The sequence below is a fragment of the Camelina sativa genome, chromosome 13 (genome assembly GCF_000633955.1).
Source record: "Camelina sativa cultivar DH55 chromosome 13, Cs, whole genome shotgun sequence".
Taxonomy (NCBI): Eukaryota; Viridiplantae; Streptophyta; class Magnoliopsida; order Brassicales; family Brassicaceae; genus Camelina; species Camelina sativa.
The window spans coordinates 2,215,884-2,239,505 of record NC_025697.1 but is presented as its reverse complement, the minus strand read 5'-3'; the positions used below and the strand labels follow the sequence as shown (position 1 = coordinate 2,239,505).

General features: G+C 37.1%; 6 protein-coding genes and 1 long non-coding RNA gene across 7 annotated transcripts; 4 read left to right on the top strand and 3 right to left on the bottom strand.

The window, feature by feature from the left end:
• LOC104734580 (syntaxin-31-like) lies at nt 513-2,386 on the top strand. Its single transcript, XM_010454180.2, has 6 exons — nt 513-827; nt 1,071-1,321; nt 1,405-1,550; nt 1,650-1,676; nt 1,795-1,992; nt 2,092-2,386. The coding sequence occupies exons 1-6, from the start codon at nt 608-610 to the stop codon at nt 2,249-2,251; spliced, it is 1,002 nt and encodes a 333-aa protein (XP_010452482.1). The 5' UTR covers nt 513-607; the 3' UTR covers nt 2,252-2,386.
• Nucleotides 2,471-3,947, bottom strand: LOC104734579 (chaperone protein dnaJ 49-like). The gene has a single exon (XM_010454179.2). It carries the CDS (start codon nt 3,802-3,804, stop codon nt 2,722-2,724), a length of 1,083 nt encoding a protein of 360 aa, XP_010452481.1. The 5' UTR covers nt 3,805-3,947; the 3' UTR covers nt 2,471-2,721.
• On the top strand, nt 4,147-7,307 carry LOC104734578 (probable zinc metalloprotease EGY2, chloroplastic). The gene is made up of 12 exons (XM_010454178.2): nt 4,147-4,484; nt 4,593-4,665; nt 4,757-4,897; nt 5,213-5,263; nt 5,350-5,460; nt 5,583-5,657; nt 5,753-5,858; nt 5,941-6,034; nt 6,133-6,286; nt 6,381-6,588; nt 6,691-6,851; nt 6,948-7,307. The coding sequence occupies exons 1-12, from the start codon at nt 4,324-4,326 to the stop codon at nt 7,200-7,202; spliced, it is 1,590 nt and encodes a 529-aa protein (XP_010452480.1). The 5' UTR covers nt 4,147-4,323; the 3' UTR covers nt 7,203-7,307.
• Nucleotides 8,812-12,090, top strand: LOC104734577 (anthranilate synthase alpha subunit 1, chloroplastic-like). The gene is made up of 9 exons (XM_010454177.1): nt 8,812-9,131; nt 9,359-9,543; nt 9,642-9,837; nt 10,297-10,448; nt 10,538-10,653; nt 10,742-10,988; nt 11,079-11,135; nt 11,216-11,449; nt 11,548-12,090. Exons 1-9 carry the CDS (start codon nt 8,939-8,941, stop codon nt 11,956-11,958), a joined length of 1,791 nt encoding a protein of 596 aa, XP_010452479.1. The 5' UTR covers nt 8,812-8,938; the 3' UTR covers nt 11,959-12,090.
• Nucleotides 12,594-13,467, bottom strand: LOC109128481. The gene is made up of 4 exons (XR_002034902.1): nt 13,346-13,467; nt 13,108-13,203; nt 12,849-12,995; nt 12,594-12,713 (listed from the first exon to the last, which is right to left on the bottom strand). It is a non-coding gene; the product is annotated as an uncharacterized LOC109128481 (long non-coding RNA).
• On the bottom strand, nt 13,936-18,138 carry LOC104737854 (multiple RNA-binding domain-containing protein 1-like). Its single transcript, XM_019234907.1, has 14 exons — nt 18,023-18,138; nt 17,783-17,890; nt 17,567-17,684; nt 16,895-17,448; nt 16,633-16,764; nt 16,419-16,508; nt 16,191-16,308; nt 15,766-16,089; nt 15,613-15,677; nt 15,324-15,477; nt 15,048-15,152; nt 14,854-14,949; nt 14,371-14,760; nt 13,936-14,268 (listed from the first exon to the last, which is right to left on the bottom strand). Coding segments are annotated over exons 1-13 (2,082 nt in total). The 5' UTR covers nt 18,025-18,138; the 3' UTR covers nt 13,936-14,268; nt 14,371-14,544.
• Nucleotides 20,517-23,516, top strand: LOC104734576 (arginyl-tRNA--protein transferase 1). The gene is made up of 6 exons (XM_010454176.2): nt 20,517-20,712; nt 20,895-20,933; nt 21,062-21,212; nt 21,434-22,537; nt 22,720-23,083; nt 23,200-23,516. The coding sequence occupies exons 1-6, from the start codon at nt 20,580-20,582 to the stop codon at nt 23,314-23,316; spliced, it is 1,908 nt and encodes a 635-aa protein (XP_010452478.1). The 5' UTR covers nt 20,517-20,579; the 3' UTR covers nt 23,317-23,516.

Sequence of the window (23,622 nt, the reverse complement as noted above, 5' to 3'; positions counted from 1 at the left end):
CAAAGCTACAAACGAGTGTAGAACTATTTGAGAGACGATCAGTGAAACTAGGTTTTAGTTTTATAAACTTAAGAAGAAACGTTATTTCTCACACATCGGTAGTCAACTTGGTTACACAGCCCTCTACAGTTTCCATCTTAGAAAAGTAAGTGTAGAGGTCCTCTGGGGGGAAAAAATGTAACAAAACTGTTTCATTGGTAACATAGTCCTACAAATTAAGTTAAAATTTACACCACTAAACTCTAATCAAAATACTCAACATTTGACAAGGATATGTAATAAAATTCTATAAAAAAAAAAACCCAAGCAACTAAAAAGAAGAAACCTTTCCCAAACTAAAAAGACTGGTATAATAATGATAGATTAATCGTCTGATGTATTTATACAACACACATTTCGGTTGCCATATATTAAAACGGGACACGGTTCAGTAAGAAAAAACAACAAGATGTTCGATGTCAAAACATAATAGTGTCACGTAGTTTTTTTATTCAATTTCTTCTTCGGTTGATAAAATCTTTCGTTAATCTGAAAACGGAGCTCACCACCATCTGCCGAAATTAATCATTTTTTTTTCCGGTGATTTTGATCCAATTCTGATCCTCCGATGGGTTCGACGTTTAGGGATCGTACGGCGGAGTTTTATTCACTGTACCAAACGTTGAAGAAGATCGGAGCGATCCCGTCCGTTCATCAAAATGAAGATGATCCGGCATCATCCAAACAATCACCTCCGGGATCTTCAAGATCCGAATTCAATAAAAAGGCTTCCCGTATCGGCTTAGGTATCCATGAATTGTCGCAGAAGATCTCGAGGCTCGCTAAATGTACGGTTCGGACTCAGATTTATTCTCGTCATCTTCAATTGTAAATCCCGCTGGAATCATGATTTTGTTATGTATTTGATAGAGAATAGTTCCATGATGCTTGCTCTAGAATTCATTTCTATGTGTTTTCATGATCTTTAGACAATGCTAAAGACAATGCAGTGATTGCAATTTGAATACAGCCTTTATGAGTTTGTTTGTTTTTTTTTTTTTTTTTCCTGCAACTGTTTTGATGAATTGCAGTGACAAACCAATCGTCTATTTTCAATGACCGGACTGTGGAAATACAAGAGTTAACTGTGTTGATCAGGAACGATATCACGGGGATTAACATGGCTCTCTCTGATCTGGAAACCCTTAAGAACATGGAGATTGCTGATGGGAACTATTCACAGGACAAAGTTGGCCACTACACTGCTGTTTGTGATGACTTGAAAACCAGGCTTATGGGAGCTACTAAGCAATTTCAAGATGTTCTAACTACCAGATCAGAGGTTGGTATTTGTTGATTTGCATCTGCCTTTTATCCTACAATGGACAGTGTCTTAAATGAGAAAATGTCTTTGTCTTCCTGCAGAACATGAAGGCTCATGAAAACCGAAAACAACTCTTTTCCACAAAAAATGCCGTAGATAGTCCTCCTCAGACTAATGCAAAGTCTGTACCTGAGCCTCCTCCTTGGTCAACTTCATCAAATCCTTCTGGGAATTTACAGCAACCACTGTGAGTTTTGTTCAAAAACTACTTCATAAGTAACAAAATTTACTCTCTTCTAAGTATGTTTTCTCTCCTGTAACCGACCTGATTGCCGCCATTAACTAGTGGAGCTCCTTCAGGTAGCCAGCTCAGGTATGTCTTAATTCCCCATAACTTGCAACTTTTGATTGTGTTTGTGTTTCACTACGGTTTAAGGTCAAAATCATGTATAAAAACATATGGTAGTTTTGTTCGTGGCATACTAAAACAGACGTAGATCCGCGATCGAAAATGCTCCTTCGCAGCAAATGGAGATGTCCATGTTACAGCAAACAGTCCCAAGGCAGGAGAATTATAGCCAAAGCCGAGCGGTTGCACTTCACAGTGTTGAATCAACAATAACAGAGCTCAGTGGAATATTCACACATCTAGCTACAATGGTCACACAACAAGGAGAGCTAGCAATCAGGTTCTTTAACGTTTTTCTTAGTTCTTACCCAGGCCACAACTCAACATGTTCCAAGTTGCAGGGAACAGCATCTAACACATGTTATTTTTTATGGAACAGAATCGATGACAATATGGATGAATCGTTAGTTAATGTAGAGGGAGCACGCAGCGCTCTTCTGCAGCACCTCACTCGAATTTCGTCAAATAGATGGCTCATGATGAAGATCTTTGCTGTTATCATCTTGTTCCTCATTGTTTTTCTCTTTTTTGTGGCTTGAAACAATACCATTTATCTCTTTGTTCCTGGTGTATCAAAATCCAGAGCTGAAAAATTCGACTATACACATATGTTAAGCTTGTAGGGCTCCGTTTTTTTGTGTGTGTGGATAGTGGAGTGTCAAAAAGTTTCAATTTTTTTTGGAAAGATTCAGTTGTATATTAACAGGAAACTTCTCATGTCATAGCATTTAACTTTTGCTACACTACTCATGGAAAAATTCAAAGCAAAAGAGAAGTATTATTCAGAATAAGAATTAATCACACACAATATGTCTCATACTAAACATCATAAGGAGCACAGTAATCAATGTATATGAGGCTGGGACTTAGAAATCAAACTCTCTGAAGCAAATGCTCAGAAGTTAGTAAGTACCATATCTATGTCTCGGAACAATCCAAGCAAGTCTCTTGGAGTTTTGAGTATACTAACTTGGTGCTTTAGTCTCTCTCTCTCTCTGACCTGAAAGGCTTACGCAGCAGCTGAATCAAACCTCCTCATCATGTCGCAGTGTGGCGTTTCGCGTACAAACCCCCATTGTTGTCTCTGAAGCTCATGTCGACAATTCTGACCAAGTATAGACAAGTAATCTCTATCAACCTGCTCCTCAACCCTCTGTCTCTCGGGACTATTTATCGGATACTCCTGCTCGAACTTGGCTGATCCGACAAAGTAATTGACGCCCCTATGAGTGGTGAACTTGTGCTCGTAGTTATACGACGGAGAGAGTGAGTAAATTGGTTGAGAAGAAGGCAAAAAGTTGAGTAGTAGTATGAACACAACAGGAAGCAACTGAAGAAGTACACGAGGATTGAATCCTGTATCAGAACCTTGGTTAGCTGTTCTAGTTGTCCCTGCACCAAAATTAAATGATCTGAATTGAGTAGTAGTGGCGTGATTCATTCCACCACCAAAGAAGCTTCTGAAAATCTCATCAGCATCAAACTCATCATCGTAGAAACCGTTGTTTCTTCTAGCAGCTCGGCGTGGTTGATAAGAAGGCTCGTCTGAACCACTGACGTCGTACTTACGCCTAGTGTCTTCGTTGCTTAGGCATTGAAACGCCTTAGAGACTGATTTAAAAGCTTCTTCAGAACCAGGAGCCTTGTTCTTATCGGGATGAACTTTCAACGAGAGTTTCCGATACGATTTCCTCAAATCCTCCACTGAACATGTGTTCCCCAATCCAAGAATCTCATAGTAATCCTTCTTCGATTTTATCTCCCTCACGATCGCTCGTTGTTCTTCCGTGAAAGACGATGATGACGATCCCGCGGTCGATGACGAAGAAGATCCACGTTGACGAAGAGAAGGTCGATCCGACGGCGGCTTTGATGACTCGTTGGCGGCAGATCCAGGCGAATCATCCTCCTCCGCCGCCGCTGGTTCTTCCGATTGCTTGTTCAGATCCGAAACAAGAACATCGATCGGGAGAGACGGATCAAGACGACGAGCTTTCTCAAGAAACTTCAAAGCGCGAGATCGATCTCCTGATTCCATCGCATCCTTGCCGATTTTGAGGCATTTCAACGCGTCGTCTTTGTTACCATCCATTGATTCAACGGGGAAAGCAATATTTCCCGACGAGGACTATCGGAAACTCCAGAGGAATTAGGGCTTCTCGCAGCGATCGGAGTTCATCTGAGATGTCGCTGTTGAGTCCTCTTCCACAGAGAGAGCTTTCAAGCCCTTCTAAAAGACTTGATTGCACGAGAACATGCGTGACGTTTTTGTATATCATAAGTAAAGAACATCGTGTCGTTCAAACAAAATAACATGCATGCTGTTTGGGTTATTAATATAAGAACTTTATGTCGTTTTGAAATAGGTGAAAAACGTCAAGGCGTTATTCTTGGAAAGAGCTCCGCCAACGGATAAATGAAAGATCCTGTGTCCTCCAGCGATTAAGAACCACGAGGACACACACACAATCTAAAATCGTCGTACAAAGTATCTGAAAGAGCAAAAAAATATTAAAAATCTTTACTTTGTAATAATGACATCAGGGTTTTGATCGGAGAACCTAAAAGTTTAGGCTTTTTTTCGAAATTTTGTTGGTCGCCTTCTAAGGACATGAATCTCGCGGTGGCTAGTTATAGCGGCAATTTGGGCGTCTTGTCGCAATGCAGCTCATGTTGTAGTAGTCTTCAGTTTCAGCCTTTTGTAGCTACTTCGAGTCTCAATTTCGGGCAGACAGGAACATCTCGAAGGAAGAAGGATCTAAAGCTTGAAAGGTTCTCGTATTGTTTTTATTCTTCTTCTTCTTCTTTTGTTTAATCCGTGACCGTGAGCACTACTGCTGCTTCTTTGTCTACTTATTCTGGCGGATTTTTGAACTTCAGGGTTTTCAGAAAGAGAGAGACTTTTGTTAGAGCGACAGAGACGCAAACAGAACCAGAAGGCAATAATGATGAGGTATTTGCTTAAGTATCAATGTGAATTCTGTATATGATTTAGTTAGGTAACTGGCTTATCTGTGTCTAAGTTCATAAGTTCTTCTTAGCAGGATAATAATGGTGAAGAAGGCAAAGAGACTTCAGCTGATGATCCTCCTACACAAATTCCTACTGAGTTGAATTCACAACCAACAGTTGTGAATGAAGCGCCGGGGAATGAGGAGGAGAACAAAACTCAATTCAGTTCTCAGGTATTGTCTTCCTCTTACTTGGAAACTAATGCATCCAATGTAAAATTGAAGCTCAACTTGTAAGTTTTGTTTCCAGACTAGTAATCTGGTTAGTGAAACGTCAAAGTAATTGAATTAAAGGTGAATGTTATTTGAAGCAGTGCTTAACTACTCTAGATGGCTTTTTGTTTGAACCTTAAGAAATTGTTACATTTGATGCTGAATCTTATGTGTCTAAGTTGTAATATTTGATTTAAATAGCTTCCATTGTCCATATATGTAGTTTCTTGGTTTTGTTTCTGAATGTGTTGTACTCTTCTACTGCATTTGGAATAGGACGGTGACAAAGTAGAAGTTAGCAGCGGTTCTCCTCTTCCGGGTGTGAATGTAAGTATCAGCAACAATGTTATTTCAGCAGCGGCAGCTTAATGCTTTCTGTTTTTTATCTTTCATAAAAAAGTTGTTGTGAACAGCCATTACAATTGGATGATTCCATGAGACTTCCCAAGGAAACCATTGATATTCTCAGGGGCCAAGTATTCGGGTTTGACACCTTCTTCGTAACAAGTCAAGAACCATATGAGGTGAGTCACTGAGAACCTCATCAGTTTTTTTTCCTAAGGTTATTATCAACTTTGCTTTTAAACATAATATGAAACATGAATAAGAGGTTCTGAGTTTGACGTTTTTGGGACAATGTTGGTAGGGTGGGGTATTGTTCAAAGGAAATCTTAGAGGCCAGCCTGCTAAAAGTTATGAGAAGATAAAGACGAGGATGGAGGTAGCAGTTCTGCTTTTTTGGGTTTTCTCAACTTTGATCGTTGACAAGCACATGCTGTGACAAAGAGTAATAATATATTGCTCATCTATCTGCAGAATAATTTTGGTGACCAGTACAAGCTTTTTCTCCTCACCAATCCTGAAGATGATAAACCTGTGGCCGTTGTTGTTCCAAGAAGGTCCTTAGAACCCGAGACAACAGGTATATATTGCTATATACTTCCATGTTATAAGAATCTTTCTCAGATTATTAAGTTTTAGCTGGATACTACATATAATTGCAGCTGTCCCTGAATGGTTTGCTGCTGGTTCTTTTGGATTGGTGGCATTGTTTACATTGTTTCTCCGTAATGTGCCCGCCTTGCAATCCGACTTACTGTAAGAACATCTTGAACATGTTTTCTCCGGAATATGTTATACTTCCAAATCCTCATACTGAATAAATTTTTTCCTCCCTACCATGAATTTAATTGCAGATCAGCATTTGACAACCTTGAACTGTTGAAGGATGGCTTACCAGGAGCTCTTGTCACCGCTCTTGTCCTTGGAGTACATGAACTGGGACACATTTTAGTTGCAAATAACTTAGGGATAAAGCTTGGTGTTCCATTCTTTGTTCCAAGTTGGCAGGTGAAGATGCAATGTTCTATTTGAAAGAAAGTAACCTCCTTAAGCTGATTTTTTTTTTTTTTTAGCCATTTGATGAACATGTTTTAGATGGCAGATAGGCTCGTTCGGTGCTATAACAAGAATCAAAAATATCGTAGCCAAGCGAGAAGATCTTTTGAAGCTTGCAGCTGCAGGACCTTTGGCTGGCTTTTCTCTAGGGTTGGTTCTGTTTCTTATAGGGTTATTCGTGCCTCCTAGTGACGGCATTGGCGTTGTAGTTGACGCATCAGTGTTTCATGAATCCTTCCTCGTTGGTGGTATCGGTAAGCTATTTATTAACTCTTAATCAAATATGATAAGTGTTGAAGGCTGAATCTGTAGTGTTAAATCAATGTTTAAGCATTTTCCCTCTTTTGATTTTATAGCAAAGCTCCTACTCGGTGATGTGCTCAAAGATGGAACTTCAATATCTCTTAACCCACTTGTGATCTGGGCATGGGCTGGACTTCTCATCAATGGCATTAACAGCATCCCTGCGGGTGAGCTAGATGGGGGCAAAATAGCTTTCGCCATATGGGGTAGAAAGGTAACACATCAATTAGAATCTCTTGAAAAAACTTATAATATCTTTGTGCTGGATGTCTTAACTTTACTTAGATATGTCTTTCAAATGATTTTTCAGACAGCAACAAGGCTCACAGGTGCCTCCATAGCGCTTTTGGGCTTATCAGCGTTGTTCAGTGACGTGGCATTCTACTGGGTGGTTCTGATATTCTTCCTGCAGCGTGGACCGATTGCGCCGCTGGCTGAAGAAATAACGACGCCTGATGATAAGTATGTGTCTCTAGGAATCGTGGTTCTGTTTCTCTCCTTGCTAGTGTGTTTGCCTTACCCATTTGCTTTCACTGGCGGCGAAGCCATGATGATAGGCTTGTGAAGTGACTCATATCATCATATATACAGAGCTCAATAAAGTAATCAGAGATATATATACTTGTAACTTTTTGTTTTGGTCTCTAAGCTATGTGCTATATTTTGACTCTGTCATGGAAGCAGCTTAGGAAACTAACCAAATTTCTCTCAAAATTATATAAACTAATTACTAAATCACAGATATTAATTACGTGTGGTATTGTCAATCTAGATACGTAATATTAATGTAACGTTGGAAGGTAAATGATAGAACAAAAGCACATGCATTTCATGTGGATGGATTTGAATTTGGTTGGTAGCAACCAAAGCAACCTTCCAATTTTACATAGTCATACTATGATTGTTGTTTGTTTATTCGAGGAAAAGGTCAAAGAATCAACATTCGTAATCGTACTACTAATATATAATTGACTGAAGAAATCAAAGACATCACTATCAGCTTAAATGGTAAAGAAGTAGTATTGTTAATTAATATTCCGCTATTAGGCATGTTACCAACTAGAGCTTTTTTATTTTGTTGAAGAAAAAAAAAAAATGGAAAATCCATACTTACTCGATTGTCTTCTAATTGGGGCGTTCATAAATCATAAAGAAAGACTTTTCAATACTTTTGAGAAAGACGACGGTTCTTCGTATCTATAGTTGGCTGCTATTGGCTTATGGAACTGACTGATGCAATCTTTGTGAAAGACATGAGTTCGCTTTTGATGAAGGTTGTTGATTTTATTACACTGGAACAACAAATGATAAGCTACACAGTTGTTCTCCACCCAAAACGTGCAAGTAGGGTGGTTTTGATGATCGGTCTTTTCTATAAACTTTTTTGGTTCCGAATCGAAAAGTGAACTTTAGTCAACAACAATAATACATATATACAACCATTTATAAATAACTTTTTTTCACATACAACCAATAATACATATATACAACCACGTAAAATTTAAAAATGACCTTTATAATACATACAAATTTAGTCAAGAAAACAATCACTAAACCAACTGTATTTCCACCAATTCACACCCTATTCAAAACTAGAAAACATTTAGAAAGAAAGAATAAGAAACGACTCACAAGGAAACTATATTTTCTTTTGTTATTGTTCTTAAAATCATAAGAGTCATACAAGCTATTATTTTTTTCTCACCATTAGTAGAGTTTTTTTTTTCCCTTAAACAATTAGACATTAGGGATATGACCATATCTACTTACAATATATAGTGCTTTATGGTTTTTTTTCCATTGAGTTTTTTTTTTCCCGTTTTTCTCATGCCATATATATATAGCAACTTGATATATGGCTCAATTTTTGAAGATATTGTATCTTTTTCTAAAAAGTTTAAACTTATATATTTTAGGTAAAGTGTATGTCTTTATCGTTATTTTCTGGAAAACCAAATTATTTCTAAACAAACAGGGTTTGCTTCCCAGCCATCCACTTCTTTTTACAGTAAAAGATAGAGACATGCACTGGTGCACGTGACCTTGATGAAATAAAAAAATGGAAAAATACAGGTAAGGGGTACAAAAGTAATTTTACAATAAGCATCACATGGTCATCATCTTTATAAATAAGCCATCTCCTGAATATTTTCATTCGTCACTCCAATAGAAAAAATACTTAAAACCAAAATAAAAATAAAATTCACTTTTTTTTAGCCGTCACCTCTGAATCTTCTTCTTCTCCGATCTTTTTCAAACATTCCGGCCGCCGCATCTCAACCGTAACGGTTAAACCAACCGATGTCTACCTCTATGAATGTAGCCACGATGCAACCTCTGAGTTTCACTCGCCGGCTTGTCCCTTCTCGCGGACTCTCTTCTTCTTCTTCTTCTTCTTCTGTGACCGTTACTGGATATTCCGGTCGAAGCTCCGCTTACCCGCCTTCTTTCCGTTCGATCAAATGTGTCTCTGTTTCTCCCGAAGCTTCAATAGGTGTGAAAAGCAATGCTTTTTTTTTTTTTTGGGTTTTGGATTTTGTTTGATTTTAGTGATATATATATAAAATGCGGGAAAAATTGTTGAACTTTAGCTATAAATTTCAATTCTTTTGACTAATTTGATTTGGGAATGTGAATCTTGCATAACCTTAAGTTAAGGTTTAGACATTACAGCTGTGAAATCAGTTCTGTGAAACATGTTTTAATTGGTTTCTTTTGCAGTAAGTGATACACAGGAGTTGGCAGATGCTTCTAAGAGTACAAACCTTATACCAATCTACCGTTGTATATTCTCTGATCAGCTTACTCCTGTTCTTGCTTACCGTTGTTTGGTCAAAGAAGATGACCGTGAAGCTCCTAGCTTTCTTTTTGAGTCTGTTGAGCCTGGTTCTCAGATGTCCAGCGTTGTAAGTTGTTCAATCTTTCTTTGGTATATCTTTTTTAATCTGTTACTATGTGTTTCAGTTACTAATTGTTTTTCTGTATGTGGGTTGTTTAACGATAGGGTCGTTATAGCGTTATTGGGGCTCAGCCTGCGATGGAGATCGTGGCCAAGGAGAATAAAGTTACTGTAATGGATCACAAAAACGAAACCATGACTGAGAAATACGTCGAGGATCCAATGGAGATCCCTAGACAAATCTCCGAGAACTGGAACCCTGACCCTCAACTAGTTCAGGACCTTCCAGATGCTTTTTGTGGTAAGATATTTTTGTCTTGATTTGTTTGTTAATAGTTAACCTAAAAGGAATAAAGGCACTCGTTTTATGGACTGGGGAAATGTGACTATAGTATGAGTGTTCTTGACGCAAGCTCCTGCTTTTTGAATGATCTTTGTTAATGTCAAGTTTCCTATATCAAAACCAATTAGCAATTAATGCAGGTACCCTGTGTTCTTTATATGCCATACCATATTAGGTCCTCAACTGGTTAAGTATTGAGCTTTCCCCTTTATTGTGCTGGTCTTTATCTGAACATTCTGTCCCTGATGTGATCTACTTTGCCTTGTACCTTTTTGCCCCTTAAAACAATAGTCTCTGATTCACCTTTATGTTCTTGAATGTCCTTTCTTGCACTATTAGATAGAAGATCGATTGACCTTAGTGTCCTTTCTTTTTCCTGGAGTGTTGTCTCTTAACATGGTTTCTTTATCGTGATAGGTGGGTGGGTTGGTTTTTTCTCGTATGACACAGTTCGCTATGTCGAGAAGAGGAAATTACCATTTTCAAAGGCCCCTGAAGATGATAGGAACTTGCCAGACATGCATCTTGGTCTTTATGACGATGTAATTGTATTTGATCACGTTGAGAAGGTATTATTACTTTTGTTACCATCCATGTTTTTGGTTAACCTGTGAAATCTCCAAAATTGGTAATTTAATGTTCCGTACAATTTCTACAGAAAGCGTATGTTATTCATTGGATTAGACTAGATGGGAGCCTTCCTTACGAGAAGGCTTACAGTAATGGAATGCAACATTTGGAGAACTTGGTGGCCAAGTTACACGATATTGAGCCGTAAGTATCTCATTCACTCAGCTTAGTTTGTGAACTTCACTTGGTCACCATCCTTAAAAGTTGGTTTTGTTTTCTGTTGTCTTTACAGGCCAAAGCTGGCTGCAGGCAACGTGAATCTTCAGACACGACAATTTGGGCCGACGCTGACAAACTCGAACGTGACATGCGAAGAGTACAAGGAGGCTGTGGTGAAGGCCAAGGAACATATACTTGCAGGAGACATATTCCAGATCGTGCTGAGTCAACGTTTTGAGAGGCGGACATTTGCAGACCCCTTTGAAGTTTATAGAGCACTAAGAGTTGTGAATCCAAGTCCGTATATGGGTTATTTGCAGGTTGGTGTTAGAGAAAACTTTTCTTTTAAAACTTTGGTTTTGTACCTGTTGTGAATAAACCATTAATGTTTTTTTTGTCCTCTTAATCAGGCTAGAGGATGTATTATGGTAGCATCAAGTCCAGAAATTCTCACCAAAGTAAAGCAGGTAAAAGCTCTCTTATCTCAAAGTTGCATCAAATCTTAATATCATATTTGGCGCTAACCTTTGTATCATATTTCAAACAGAACAAGATAGTGAATCGGCCATTAGCAGGAACCAGCAAGAGAGGGAAGAATAAAGTTGAGGATAAGAGATTAGAGAAGGAACTGCTAGAGAATGAAAAGCAATGTGCTGAGCACATCATGTTGGTTGATCTTGGTCGCAACGATGTTGGAAAGGTTGCGAAATACGGATCGGTGAAAGTAGAGAAGCTTATGAACATCGAACGTTATTCCCATGTTATGCATATAAGCTCAACGGTAAGTTTTAATTAGATAACCAGTAGATCAAATATCTTAAGTCTCACACATAACGAATGTGTTCCTTAATATCTTAACTTCTACTTCTATGTGTGTAGGTGACAGGAGAATTACAAGATGATTTGACTTGCTGGGACACACTACGTGCGGCATTACCAGTGGGAACAGTTAGTGGCGCACCAAAGGTCAAAGCCATGGAGCTAATCGATGAGCTAGAGCCAACAAGGCGTGGACCATATAGTGGCGGTTTTGGTGGAGTCTCCTTCACTGGTGACATGGACATTGCTTTATCCCTCAGGACAATCGTTTTCCCGACAGCATGTCAATACAATACAATGTACTCTTACAAGAATGCCAACAAACGCCGTGAGTGGGTGGCTTATCTACAAGCTGGAGCCGGTGTAGTAGCTGATAGTGACCCACAAGACGAACACTGTGAGTGCCAGAACAAAGCCGCTGGTCTTGCTCGAGCCATTGACTTGGCCGAATCTGCATTTGTTAAAAAATGAAGGTGCTCAAGAAGAGATGCTTTCTTCGAGACTTCGAAATCATGTGTATAAAACAGTTACAAGCAGAACAAAGCTTTTCTTCCCTTTTTTTTTTTTTAATACTGTGAGAATTGCAATTAGACTCAATTAATATATGAAGGCTCCGAATTAGACAAGAGAAGTAAAACCAAAGGGAAAGGAAGAGACTTGAGTCGATACCGAACCTTTTTTTATGGATCCGGTAAAGAACCAGTCCAGCTGAGTAGTAGGAAACCATGGAGAAAAAAGTCTTAAAACAACATATTAGTAGTGGTAGTGGGAATAGAGACTAGATACAAAGTAGAAGAAACACGATAGAGGTGCGGGGCTATTAAGCTATTCTCTCACAAACTTCAACCTGCTGTTCATTATCATCAACTGAGGAGGCTCTTCTTTTCTTTGTATGACGAGGATAGTAAGCTGCTATTGTTACTGGTCCTGGTACACGGGGTGGTTCTGGGTCGTCCATGCTATCGATATCCAAAGCCCACTTGACCACCTGTAAAGACGAGAAATAGAGAGAGAGTCAGAATGCATCCATGGATAGGATGTCAAGTGAACATGAGAGAAAGAGAGAGAGAGAGAGAGAGATAAAGACTTACCAAAGACCTTCCACGTAAGAGAGTGTTAGTCAATGCCTTTTTAGCGTTTTTAGCATCTTGATGTTCGCAAAAGTCAACATAAGCGATAGAACCACGCTGTCCATTATCATACAATGGAAGGTCAACACTCTTGAGCTGCATAGACATAAATAAACAAGAGGGTGGTTTCATGATTCTGAACAAATCCATACGAGAGATGGATGGTATTTGGAAAATAGAAGCTGTGCACATTGCATTGCATCATAATAAGAGAGAAGTAAGTGTGTGTACCGCTCCAAACGGCTCGAAAAGCTGTTTGAGATCTTTCTTGGTTGCGTCAGGAGAGACACGTCTCACATGTAACTTTGTCCTAGTCTCTGAATTTCGGTTCTTCTCACGGAATGAAAATTGCAAACGATATTCATCCACAACAGTATCCTAACCAAAAAAAAAAAAAGAAAAAAGTGTCACTACTCATACTCTACTTATGAAATCACAATCAAAAAATTTAACTCTAAAAGAGACTTTTTAAAACAAAAATAATGTAAACCTGTAGATATCTGTAGACTCTGGTCGCTGTCTTTATAGAATCGAATTCTACATAAGCCTCACCAATTGGAATATTATTCCGCCAATCTTTTTTTATCTGCATTATAATTAATTTATAGTGAAATTTATTTTTAAAGTTATTATTATGAATGATTTGTTAAGTCTGCATACTGTATTAGTATTGTAATAATACTAATAATATCTAATCAATCAACAAAAAAATGTAACAAGAAACTAACCCTGACACTCAGAATCTGCTGTTCCTGCTTCAACAGTTGAGTTAAATGCTCCTTCAAACTCTCATCAGTTGTCTTGGAGCTCAGATTCCAAACATGAAGAACATTTGATTTCTTAACACATATCCTCCTCGACCTGTAAGCCCGAAACAATAACCAAACAATATTATAAAATCGATTTCTTGCGGAAAACTCTAGAGTTTGAAGAAATAACTGTTCCCGGGAAACCAGTACTCTTACATATTCTTTGACTTCGCAAGAGCTCGTCGTTCTGGGGACAATATGATTTGGCAATTTTTGATCTGGCGGCGACTAATAGATATATAGAGCAACGAGGAGAAGACTAAGACGAGAGAGAGGGTTTCTTAGGGTTTTTTTTGTTTTGACAAAGGCTTTATTTTTCTTTCTTTTTTTCTTTTCTTGATATTGTGAGAATTGCAGTTAGACTTAATTAGTTCATTCCTTATTATTGGTCTCTTCCTTTCAAGTATTATTGGCGTTTTCCTTTTTTACAGTTGAAAGGAATAGACTTGAGTCGATACCGAACTCCACTACAACATATATACTGTATGTATGGTTCATAAAGTTGACGGATGGATTTATTCAGATGTGCGTTAATAATTCTTCCAATACCGATCGATGGTATAGACAACAAATCTTCAACCAAACAGAAAAAATGCTGAGAAACTCAGCTGAAAGTTGCGTTTTCTATGAATATATATGTCTTGCCGATTTAGGAAACAGGCATTGGGTATCTAATTTGGTCAATTTCAGCTACTTCTCTTAAACTTCATTCTTCTTTCACCAACAACTGCCGACCTTTTCCTTTTCTTTGGATTATCGTTTTCTTGGTCCACATACTTGGCAGCACTAGATTTTCGGATCGCTTCCATGCTCTTGTCATCCTCCTTCTTCCACTCGAGCACCTGCAAAGAACTCATATAGAGAGAGAGAGTTAAGTATGCAATGCATCCAAAGGATGTCAAAATGAACAGGCTAGAGAGATGGCTACACAACATAAGACTTACCAAAGGGCGTCCATAGAAATGGGTTCTGGATAATGCATTTATAGCGTCTGAAGCATCTTGATTTGTCCCAAATTCAATATTACAAAAACCAGCAAATGCTCCATCTTTCTTCTTTGGAAACCAGCAAAGTTACATCTTTCTTCTTCAGCAATTGCACCGAGTTTTAATTTTTTTTTACGAGAAAAGGCAAATTGTAATAAGCATATACCATCGTTTCATCCTAAGAGAAGTGTATATATACCTGTCCAAATGGATTGAAAAGGTTGCTTCAAAAGCTACATTTTTGACATGTAACTTTGTTTCCTTGTCTGAACCTTTCGCAACCGTTTCACTCGGCTTGTTTTTACGGTAACTCAAGATCAACTTATGCCGATCCAGAACAGTTATTCCCTACAAAACAAACAAAAAAGTGTCACCGTACTTACTTCATCAAGTTCAATCGACTTCAAGTTTCAAAGAGAGAGACTTAACTAGATAATTTACCTTGAGATCTTCGTAGACACTGGTCGCTGTCTCTACAGAGTCGAATTCTACAAAACCATAACCGCTTGAACGACGATTCTCGCCATTTCTTTTAATCTGCTTGTAGTGAAAAAATAAAAGGAAATTCTAAAACAGACTTATGATGCATGCATGGTTAACTGCATATCATCTGTCATCAATGAACAAGAAGTTACCTTAGCACTCAGAATATGTCCCTGCTTCACCAGTTGGGTGAAATGCTTCTTCAAACTCTCATCAGTTGTCTCGAAGTTCAGATTCGTAACATGAAGGACATTTGACTGAAATATAATTTGCATTATTTATGAGAAATGTTATAAGATTGATCAGAAAACAGATCTAGTTTCCCAAGCTAGTCAAGATTTTTTCAACTATATTGTTCAGTTCCACACAAAGGAAGAACATGCATATGAATTTAAAACGTCCACAGCAAGCATAAAAGTGGTACATACCTCAGGTATATCCGAATTGATTCCAATCTCCTGATCCAAGTTGACTCTTCTCACATCATTTTCTTCAACAGCACTCTTCTTTTCTTTGTTATCGGGAAGTGCTTTTGGCTCAAGAATATCTCCAGGAGCCCACTCCAGAAACAGGAGATAACCTCTGTAATAACAAGGAAATGTGACGAGGCAGTTTGGTTATAATCTAGGACAATCATTTATCTCCAAGAAGGAGGATTTTAGACTTTATACAGAAACAGTGGTTTAATAAACATCAAAGTTAATGTTAAAGCTTTACTTGTAACTCGTATATGCCATTTTTTTCATAGCTGCACGTGCCTCAGCCGATTCAAGGAAAATAACCTGAAGGTCATGTAAGAACAGGTTATAGAACAGGACCGGTTAGAGAACAATCACCTAATATTCGTTGAAGATATTGAAAGAATAATACCAAAGCCATTGCCTTTGTCGGAGGGAGAACAATTTTTTCTATACTTCCAAATTTTCCAAACTTTTGAGCCAGATCGTTTTCCGTGGAAGCAAATGGCAAATTCTTTACTAAGAGAATATGGTTGCTTCGGTTTTTCTCATCACCTTTCCCTGCAGCAAATGCTTCCAAAGAGGTGACACGTACTCCAGCTTTAGCAAGGGCTTCTTTGGTCTCCATAATCACTTTTGTTTCTGCCAAAGCAAGGTTTACTGCAGGATTCTCGCATTCACGGTCAAGTAACTCACTCTTTTTTACACCAAACATCCTGACTATATTTTCCAGGATCTACAACACAAGAAACAAAAGGAAAAAAAAACATGAAGCAAAGCAAAAGGCCAGATTAATTTAAAATGGATGCATTAATCTTGAGAAACAAGAGAAATTACAGTATCGGGTCGCATGAATAAACTATTCCAAGCCTTTGAATTTCCAAGGGCTTCAGACGCCTTTCTTTGTTCCTCCCTCTTTTGCTTGAATGTTTTTGGCAGATTACAAGAGTCATTTCTGTTGGGAAAAAAGCCATGATCGAACAAATACAACTGATGAAAATTCTAGTCAACAAAAAAAAGTATTACAAGTTTGAAGACCGAAACATAAGAGTAGAGGTCACTGACACTTGTTTATCAGACTTTTCACGGGGCTTAGCTGGTAAAATATGCAACCGTCGCCCCTGGAAAGCTGTGTTATCTAATTCCTCCATTGCCCTACAACACCATCCAAATCAACGATTTAAAACCTTAACTAACAGCAAAAGATCCACTTCTTGAAATTAAAAGCATGCAATTAGAACTTTTTAATTGGTATGAATTATATAATATTATATAATACCTTACTGCAGATTCCGGGATCAGGTAAAGGATGTAGGCCATTCCTTTGGACCTTTTTGTCTCCCTGTCAAGAACAAGATGGACCTCTGATATATCACCGAATTTGCTGAAATGTTCAGTAAGCTCTTCTTCTCTGTTTCATGCATGAGGTTTTATTTTTTTATTTTAACAACAAATAGATATCTATATATATATAAGATGAATAACACAAAGGAGATTAATCATGAAACAAGAAAAAAGAGCGGAAGATGAAGATCCATTACGTTGTAGTGTAAGGCAGGTTACGGACGAAAAGGCGACCAGTGTTAAGAACATCATCTCTGTCGTCAGTTTTCAATTCTTGAGCCATCTTGCCATCGGCTTCTACCTCCATTTCATGGCCATCATCAACTATGTCAGTCTCAATATCTTCTCCATCAATAGGGGAAACATGAACTGCATTTTCTCGACAATTAGTTTCATAATCACAGTCGGAATCCGACAGATTTGACTTTATCCTACTCTTGAAGTATTCCATATCAGAAACATCATCACCAACTTTGTTCTTTGTAGCCTTTTTAGTATCGAACAATGGTCTTTTGGCTTTGTTAGGCTCATCATCAGCACCATTGGAAAAACTTACTCCGGTGGAAAGAGGAATACACATGTCATTGGACCAGAATTTCACTGAGTGATATCCAAGAAATTCTTGAAGCAGAGGATCATCATGACCAGCCTCTGGTTTCTTCTTAATCTTTTTGTCTCCTTTAGCAAAAGAAAAATGTTCACCATTATCATTAACCTTCCCTTCTTCTTTCCTCGGAGGAGGCTTCGCAACCTATATATGCGTCGGCCCAAAGGAGAATATCTAAATTAGGATTCCAAAACTAGCTAGTACTACTCATGAAACTTAACTGATAGTATCTAGCTTAGCTAAGTGAAAAATTAATGATCACCTCAACAGATACTTTAAGAGAATCAATGAAAGACTTGTTAAAATATGTGATAGCAGCTTGAGCTTCTTCTTCATTATGAAATCCAATAAAAGCAAATTGTCTACTTCTGCCATCATCGCTGCAAAAGCAACAACGAGTCTAATTATAAAGAGTGATTCCAACATATATAAAACACACACAACATATATTAGCTGCTGTGAATCTACAAGTATATACCTTAAACGCTTCAATTCCACGTCTGTGATTTCTCCTTTTTGTGAAAAGACATCTCGAAGTCGATCCTCTTTCACATATCTGGGAAGATTCTTAACAATTATCCTCGACCTGTTGTAATTTACAAGGCCAGAAAAGAACAAAAAAAAACAGAAACAGAAGATAAGTTTCGTACATCATGTATTGTGTTTCTGCGAAAGTCTCAGTTAAAAACCCTTAGAAGAGGAAGAAACCGATACTTACATTCTTTGGCTTTGCAAGAAGAGCTCGTTCTTCTAGGAACTGTAGACTTTATAGGGATTTCCAAGTTACGGTTTCTAAAAGGTGATTTTTTTTTTTTTGCCTCCCCTGTTGAGTGTTGGAACAAGAAGATGACGAGAGGGGTTTTAGGGTTTTTTTTTGTTCTTGTTAATTTCAGATCCGGCCATGTCATGGAAGCGGGCTAAGCCCATGCTCTGCTTCCGGCTAAGCGTGTTTATTTAGGGTATCGGGCGGGTAAAAGTCGGGTGACTCGATATGATGCGGTACGGTATTACTTTTGTTACCATCCATTTTTTTTTTATATATAGAGAAATTAAATTGTGAAATATCAAATATCCATGTTTGGTAAATTAGAGCTGTTCCTTTTAAATACACAGTAATGGAATACAACATTTGGAGAACTTGGTGGCCAAGTTACACGATACTGAGAGAGAGAAACAGCGAGTTTGAGATAATGATGTTTCGAGGGAGAGAGAGAGAGAGTCTGGGATCTACGTCGTGTAATTAACAGACAGAGATGATTCGAGGAGAGACTCTGGGGGGATCTACGGCGAGTTTCTAGTGTTTTTTTTTCCCTTTCTCTAACCACGAATCCCTCATTATTTCTTCTATTCTGCCTTATATAACCTGGTTTCAATCAATTTTCTCCGGTTTAAACCGGCTATTATACCGAACCAGATCATTCGAGCGGGTGTGAAAGCCTTGGTATTCGGTTTAGTGCGGATTGGGTTTTGTATTTAACTCGAACCAGAGAATTCAATTCATATAAGTTGCTGCCCTAACTATTTGAATTTTCGGTTTACTTCGGTTATGAAAAAGAGAACCTAATGTATGGGTTTACTAGCATTTTATCAAAGTGTACAATTTTAAAACTCTGTTTATGTCGTAATGATTTATTTTATTCACGCATGCATCTTTCAAGTCTAACCATCATCACTTAGAGAAACTGTTGCATATATTCTCTACACCACCAAAAAAAAAAAACCTTTGGCTCCGATTACTAGCACTGCATAATCGCATAATAACATAACTTGATGTTAATTGGATACATTTTGGAGAATTGCAAAATATAATATTTTATTACCAACATCAACTTGTTTTTAATATATAAAAGAATTTTTCTTTAAAATTTTAAGTAATATTTGATGATAAAAGTATAGATTTATGAAAAATATATTTAAAAAGTCATTAAAAAAATATGAAATTTAAATATTATCCGAAAAATATAGCTTTCATTTAAACAATTATTTTCTTAATTTTACAACTACTAATATTTTTGTGAATAAAATAATTAAAATTCATTATGCAAATAAATAACATATGCCCACTTATTTGCATAATGAAATATTACTTGTATTTTTAGGCGAAAATTCAAATCCTGCAAAAAATATAACTAGCTTTTTGATCAAATTCTACCATGAACATTGGTGTTCGATCCGTCCAAGTTAATTACATTATACTGTGAATACTTTTCCTTTAAACATTTCAGCAGCTTTTTCCCAATCATCAAAATGATACCGACGCTTAAGCATCCTAATATAATAACTCTCAAAAACGTTGTGATTTCTTCAGATAATAAAAGAAGAAAAATTTGGTTTTCATTTGAAGAGAAGTGAAGTAAAAAGCTTGACCGTTTAGCCTAATGTTGGTGGGTTTGCTAAATTGAGAGAATTTAAGTGTTTTTGTGATTGTTATTATTATTAATATTATTTGTTAAAAGCTTTTATATGTATTAATTGTATTGTGTAATGTAAACTATATAGCAAAGCAAAATTGAAAGGCGATCTAAATAATTTAATTTAGTACTTTAATGAATGATATCAATATAGCTATATCATATAATTCCAAATATCAAATTAAGTCATTATCAATGCATTTTTGATTTGACTTTTATTACAATTTTATTTATACATTGTAAATTTTGAAAAACTGACAAGAGAAAGAACAAAAATGACAAAAGGAATATAAAAAAATAATGATAAATGATGAAAATTGTAAATTCAAACTTGAAAATTCAAAAGGAAAAAAGACATGCTATGTTAATTAGTAATTAGAAACAAAAATGAAAAAAAATATATTTGAAGTTGGAGGTATTTTCAAAAGTTGTTAGGTGTTTTTCAAAAATACCTTTGTTTACGTAAATGTTTTTTAAAAATATCACTTACCATAGTTATAGAATTTTAATAATTTTATAGGCAGCTAAAACGTCTATTTAGGCAAAATACAGTATATGGACAACATTACGAATACAATGATATATATTGTTGAGGCTATTTTCTGAAAGTTATCTCAAAGTGTTTTTAATTTTGCATGTATTTTCCCCTATTCTACTTATTTAAATTACATAACACGCCCTTTCTTTGACTTCAATTTGCTAATTTCGACTTCTTTTTTTTGTTTCTCGTAGTTTAGGTCTTTTAATTTTTTTAAATTGCTGAAACAGTCAGCTTCTCTCTTGAACAAATAAATTGAAATAAAAAAAAAGTCAAAATGTCTTCTTCTCCAATCGGAGAGAGCTTTTAGCAATTTTCTCCTGATTATGTCTTCGGGAAACGACGCGAGTAGTAGCCACGATGGCGGAAGCAACGGAGAAAGCGTAGTCGATGATCGTGGCCGCTACAGAAGCACTTGCGGCTACTGTAAATCCCCAGCTCGGTCAAGCATCGCTCACGGTTCGTTTTTTTAAAAAAAAATTCGCTTTTGTTGTTCATGGACTTACTAGGTTGTTGAATCGAACGAATAAGAGTAGAATCTCGTTTTATATGACTTTTTTTTTTTACGAATTGATTGATTATATAAGATTGTTCCTCATCAGTGTTGGTAAAATTTGATTTTGTTTATGATCTCAATGCAGGTTTATCTGCAGAGACTCTTACCGTTTATGACTACCAAGGTTTGTTCTTGTTGTTGTTCTTGGACTCTTTGTGTGTGTGTGTGGATGAACAAATTTTTTAAGTTATCTCTTTGCGTTAACATTATATTGCTTGATCTTTTATGTATCTTTGATTTTCTATACTGTAGATCTTATTGACCGAGGATGGAGACGATCTGGTACATATCTTTACAAACATGAGATGGATAAAACTTGTTGCCCTCCTTATACGATCCGTTTGAAAGCTAGTGATTTTGTTCCTACTAAAGAGCAGCAGCGAGCGTCTAGAAGGCTAGAAAGGTGCTTATTAGATTCAGTTTTCTTCTCTTTCTTTGGATCAATAGATGATAGATTTAGTCATGTTAGTTGTTCATGTTATTGGCTGAGTCGGAAAGGTATTTATTTTTCCGTCTTCCAAACATATTACTTGCATATGAGTATAGAATTATGATTCTGATATGTACTCCGTTTATTCTTCTTCCTGACTTTTCTTAACTGTTCCTCACAATGTTTTGTTAAAGGTTCTTGGATGGCAAACTAGATGTGCAGCCCAGGGAACAAACAGAGCAAACAGTTGCTTCTGGTAAAGTATTAGATTCCGGGGGGAAAACACTTGGGACTGCAAAATGTGCAGAAAAGAACAAAATTGAACTAATTATGGATGATTTGTCCAACAAAATTGGCCGAGCTGTGCAAATGTGCATACAGAGTGGGGAATTCCCTTCTAATATGCAGATACCGAAAGCTTCAGTGAAAAAGGTCTTCTGTGCTAGAAGAAAGAAACTAGCTGAAGGACTAGAACAAATTTTATACACCAGCAACATTGCTTTTCCAATAGCAGCTGCAGTAAAACGCACCCAAACATCTGAGAAAAGGGAGATGAATATTGCTGAAGAAAACAGGTTATCACCTGAAACTATTTCTGAGATGTTGTTGAGTGCGATGAGTAAGGTGTGGGAAATTTATGATATGTCTATTAAAGTCTGTAAGGGCCATATCAATTTCCTTTCAGCTTCCAAAGATTCTTTCTCTGATAGAGATGTTGTTCCTAATGGTAATATCTCGAGAGGAGTCAACTCAACAGGTGAAGGTGAAACCCTTCAAACTAAGATGGATTCAGAACACCATGAGACAAGAAAGCGAAAGCTGGAGATACATTTGAAAAGGTCTAGTTTTGATCCTGAAGAACATGAGTTATACAAACGGTATCAGCTGAAAGTGCACAATGATAAGCCGGGGCATGTCACAGAAAGTTCATACAGAAGGTTTTTGGTCGACTCTCCTTTGATATATGTTCAGCATTCTGGTGATGAAAAGGTTCCGCCTTGTGGCTTTGGCTCTTTCCACCAACAGTACAGAGTTGACGGCCGTCTAATTGCTGTTGGGGTTGTAGACATTCTTCCTAAATGTCTGTCAAGTGTGTACCTATTCTGGGATCCAGACTATGCATTCTTATCGCTCGGGAAATATTCTGCCATGCAAGAAATTAATTGGGTCAAAGAAAACCAAGCTCACTGCCCATCTCTTCAGTATTACTATCTTGGCTATTACATACATTCGTGCGGCAAGATGAGATATAAAGCAGCCTATCGTCCATCTGAGCTTCTATGTCCTCTCCGTTTCCAGTAAGTTACCACCATTTTGTTACTCAGTGTCTTAGCTCGTCAACGATCTCATATGAAGAAAGGTGCTGTTTGAGTTGTACTACTTGTAAAAAGATATTTATGGCCTCTTCCTGGACATGTCATTGAAGTGAGTGGAGACTGGTAAATTTAAGTTTTTAACAGTGGGGAGCTGTGTGTTTCAGGTGGGTTCCATTCCAAGTAGCGAGCCCGATGCTTGATCAAAAGCCATATGTCATCTTGTCAGATATCGCTATTTCACAAAATCAATGTTCTTTACTTGCTCGTGCTTCTGAAACTCTCGCGGAACCAGCAGTAAGTGAACATGAAGACATGGAACAAGGGGAGACGAATGATAATTTTATGGGCTGCAGTGATGATGATGATGATAATAATGATAATGAGGATGATGATGATGATGATGATGATGAGGATGAGGATGATGAAATAAAATCAGAAGACTCTCATATTGACTCAGACCCTGGATCCAAAGATAGCGACATTAGCAACATCCTTATCGGTCTTTATGGAACCCAATATAGATACAAGGTACATATATCAAACTTGGTTTTGTTTTCCTTTTGAAATTTTGTTAAAAGGCTAAACTGGGTATTTACCATTATCAAACATATCATCTTGACAACCAAAAAAATTGGAATTTGAAGGATTTGCGGCAGATATTAAGTCCAGAAGGGCGGAAGCAAGTGGAACCGATGTTACAAAACTACCGCAAGGTCGTGGGAGCTGAGCTTTCAGAAAGAATGCTGTATGAAATCAACTAAAGCTTGCATAAATTCAAAATTGTGTTTGTATCATTGTTTTTTTTGAAGTTGTTGTTCAAACGTGCGGCTTGTGCATGATGTCTTTCTTTTAAGTCTGTTATGTTATGTTCTCATTTTCTTATTTACCTTGGCGAATTATTTTATTTGAAGATTTCTTATATGTGAAAAGAAGTTGAAATTAAATTTATGCTGATTAGTGATTTTCGTGTATTTTATAATGAATTTATTTTATGGGAAATCCATCTTTTTAATTGGGTGATATCTATAATTTATTTTAAAATAAATCTTTTAAATATGTATAAGGAA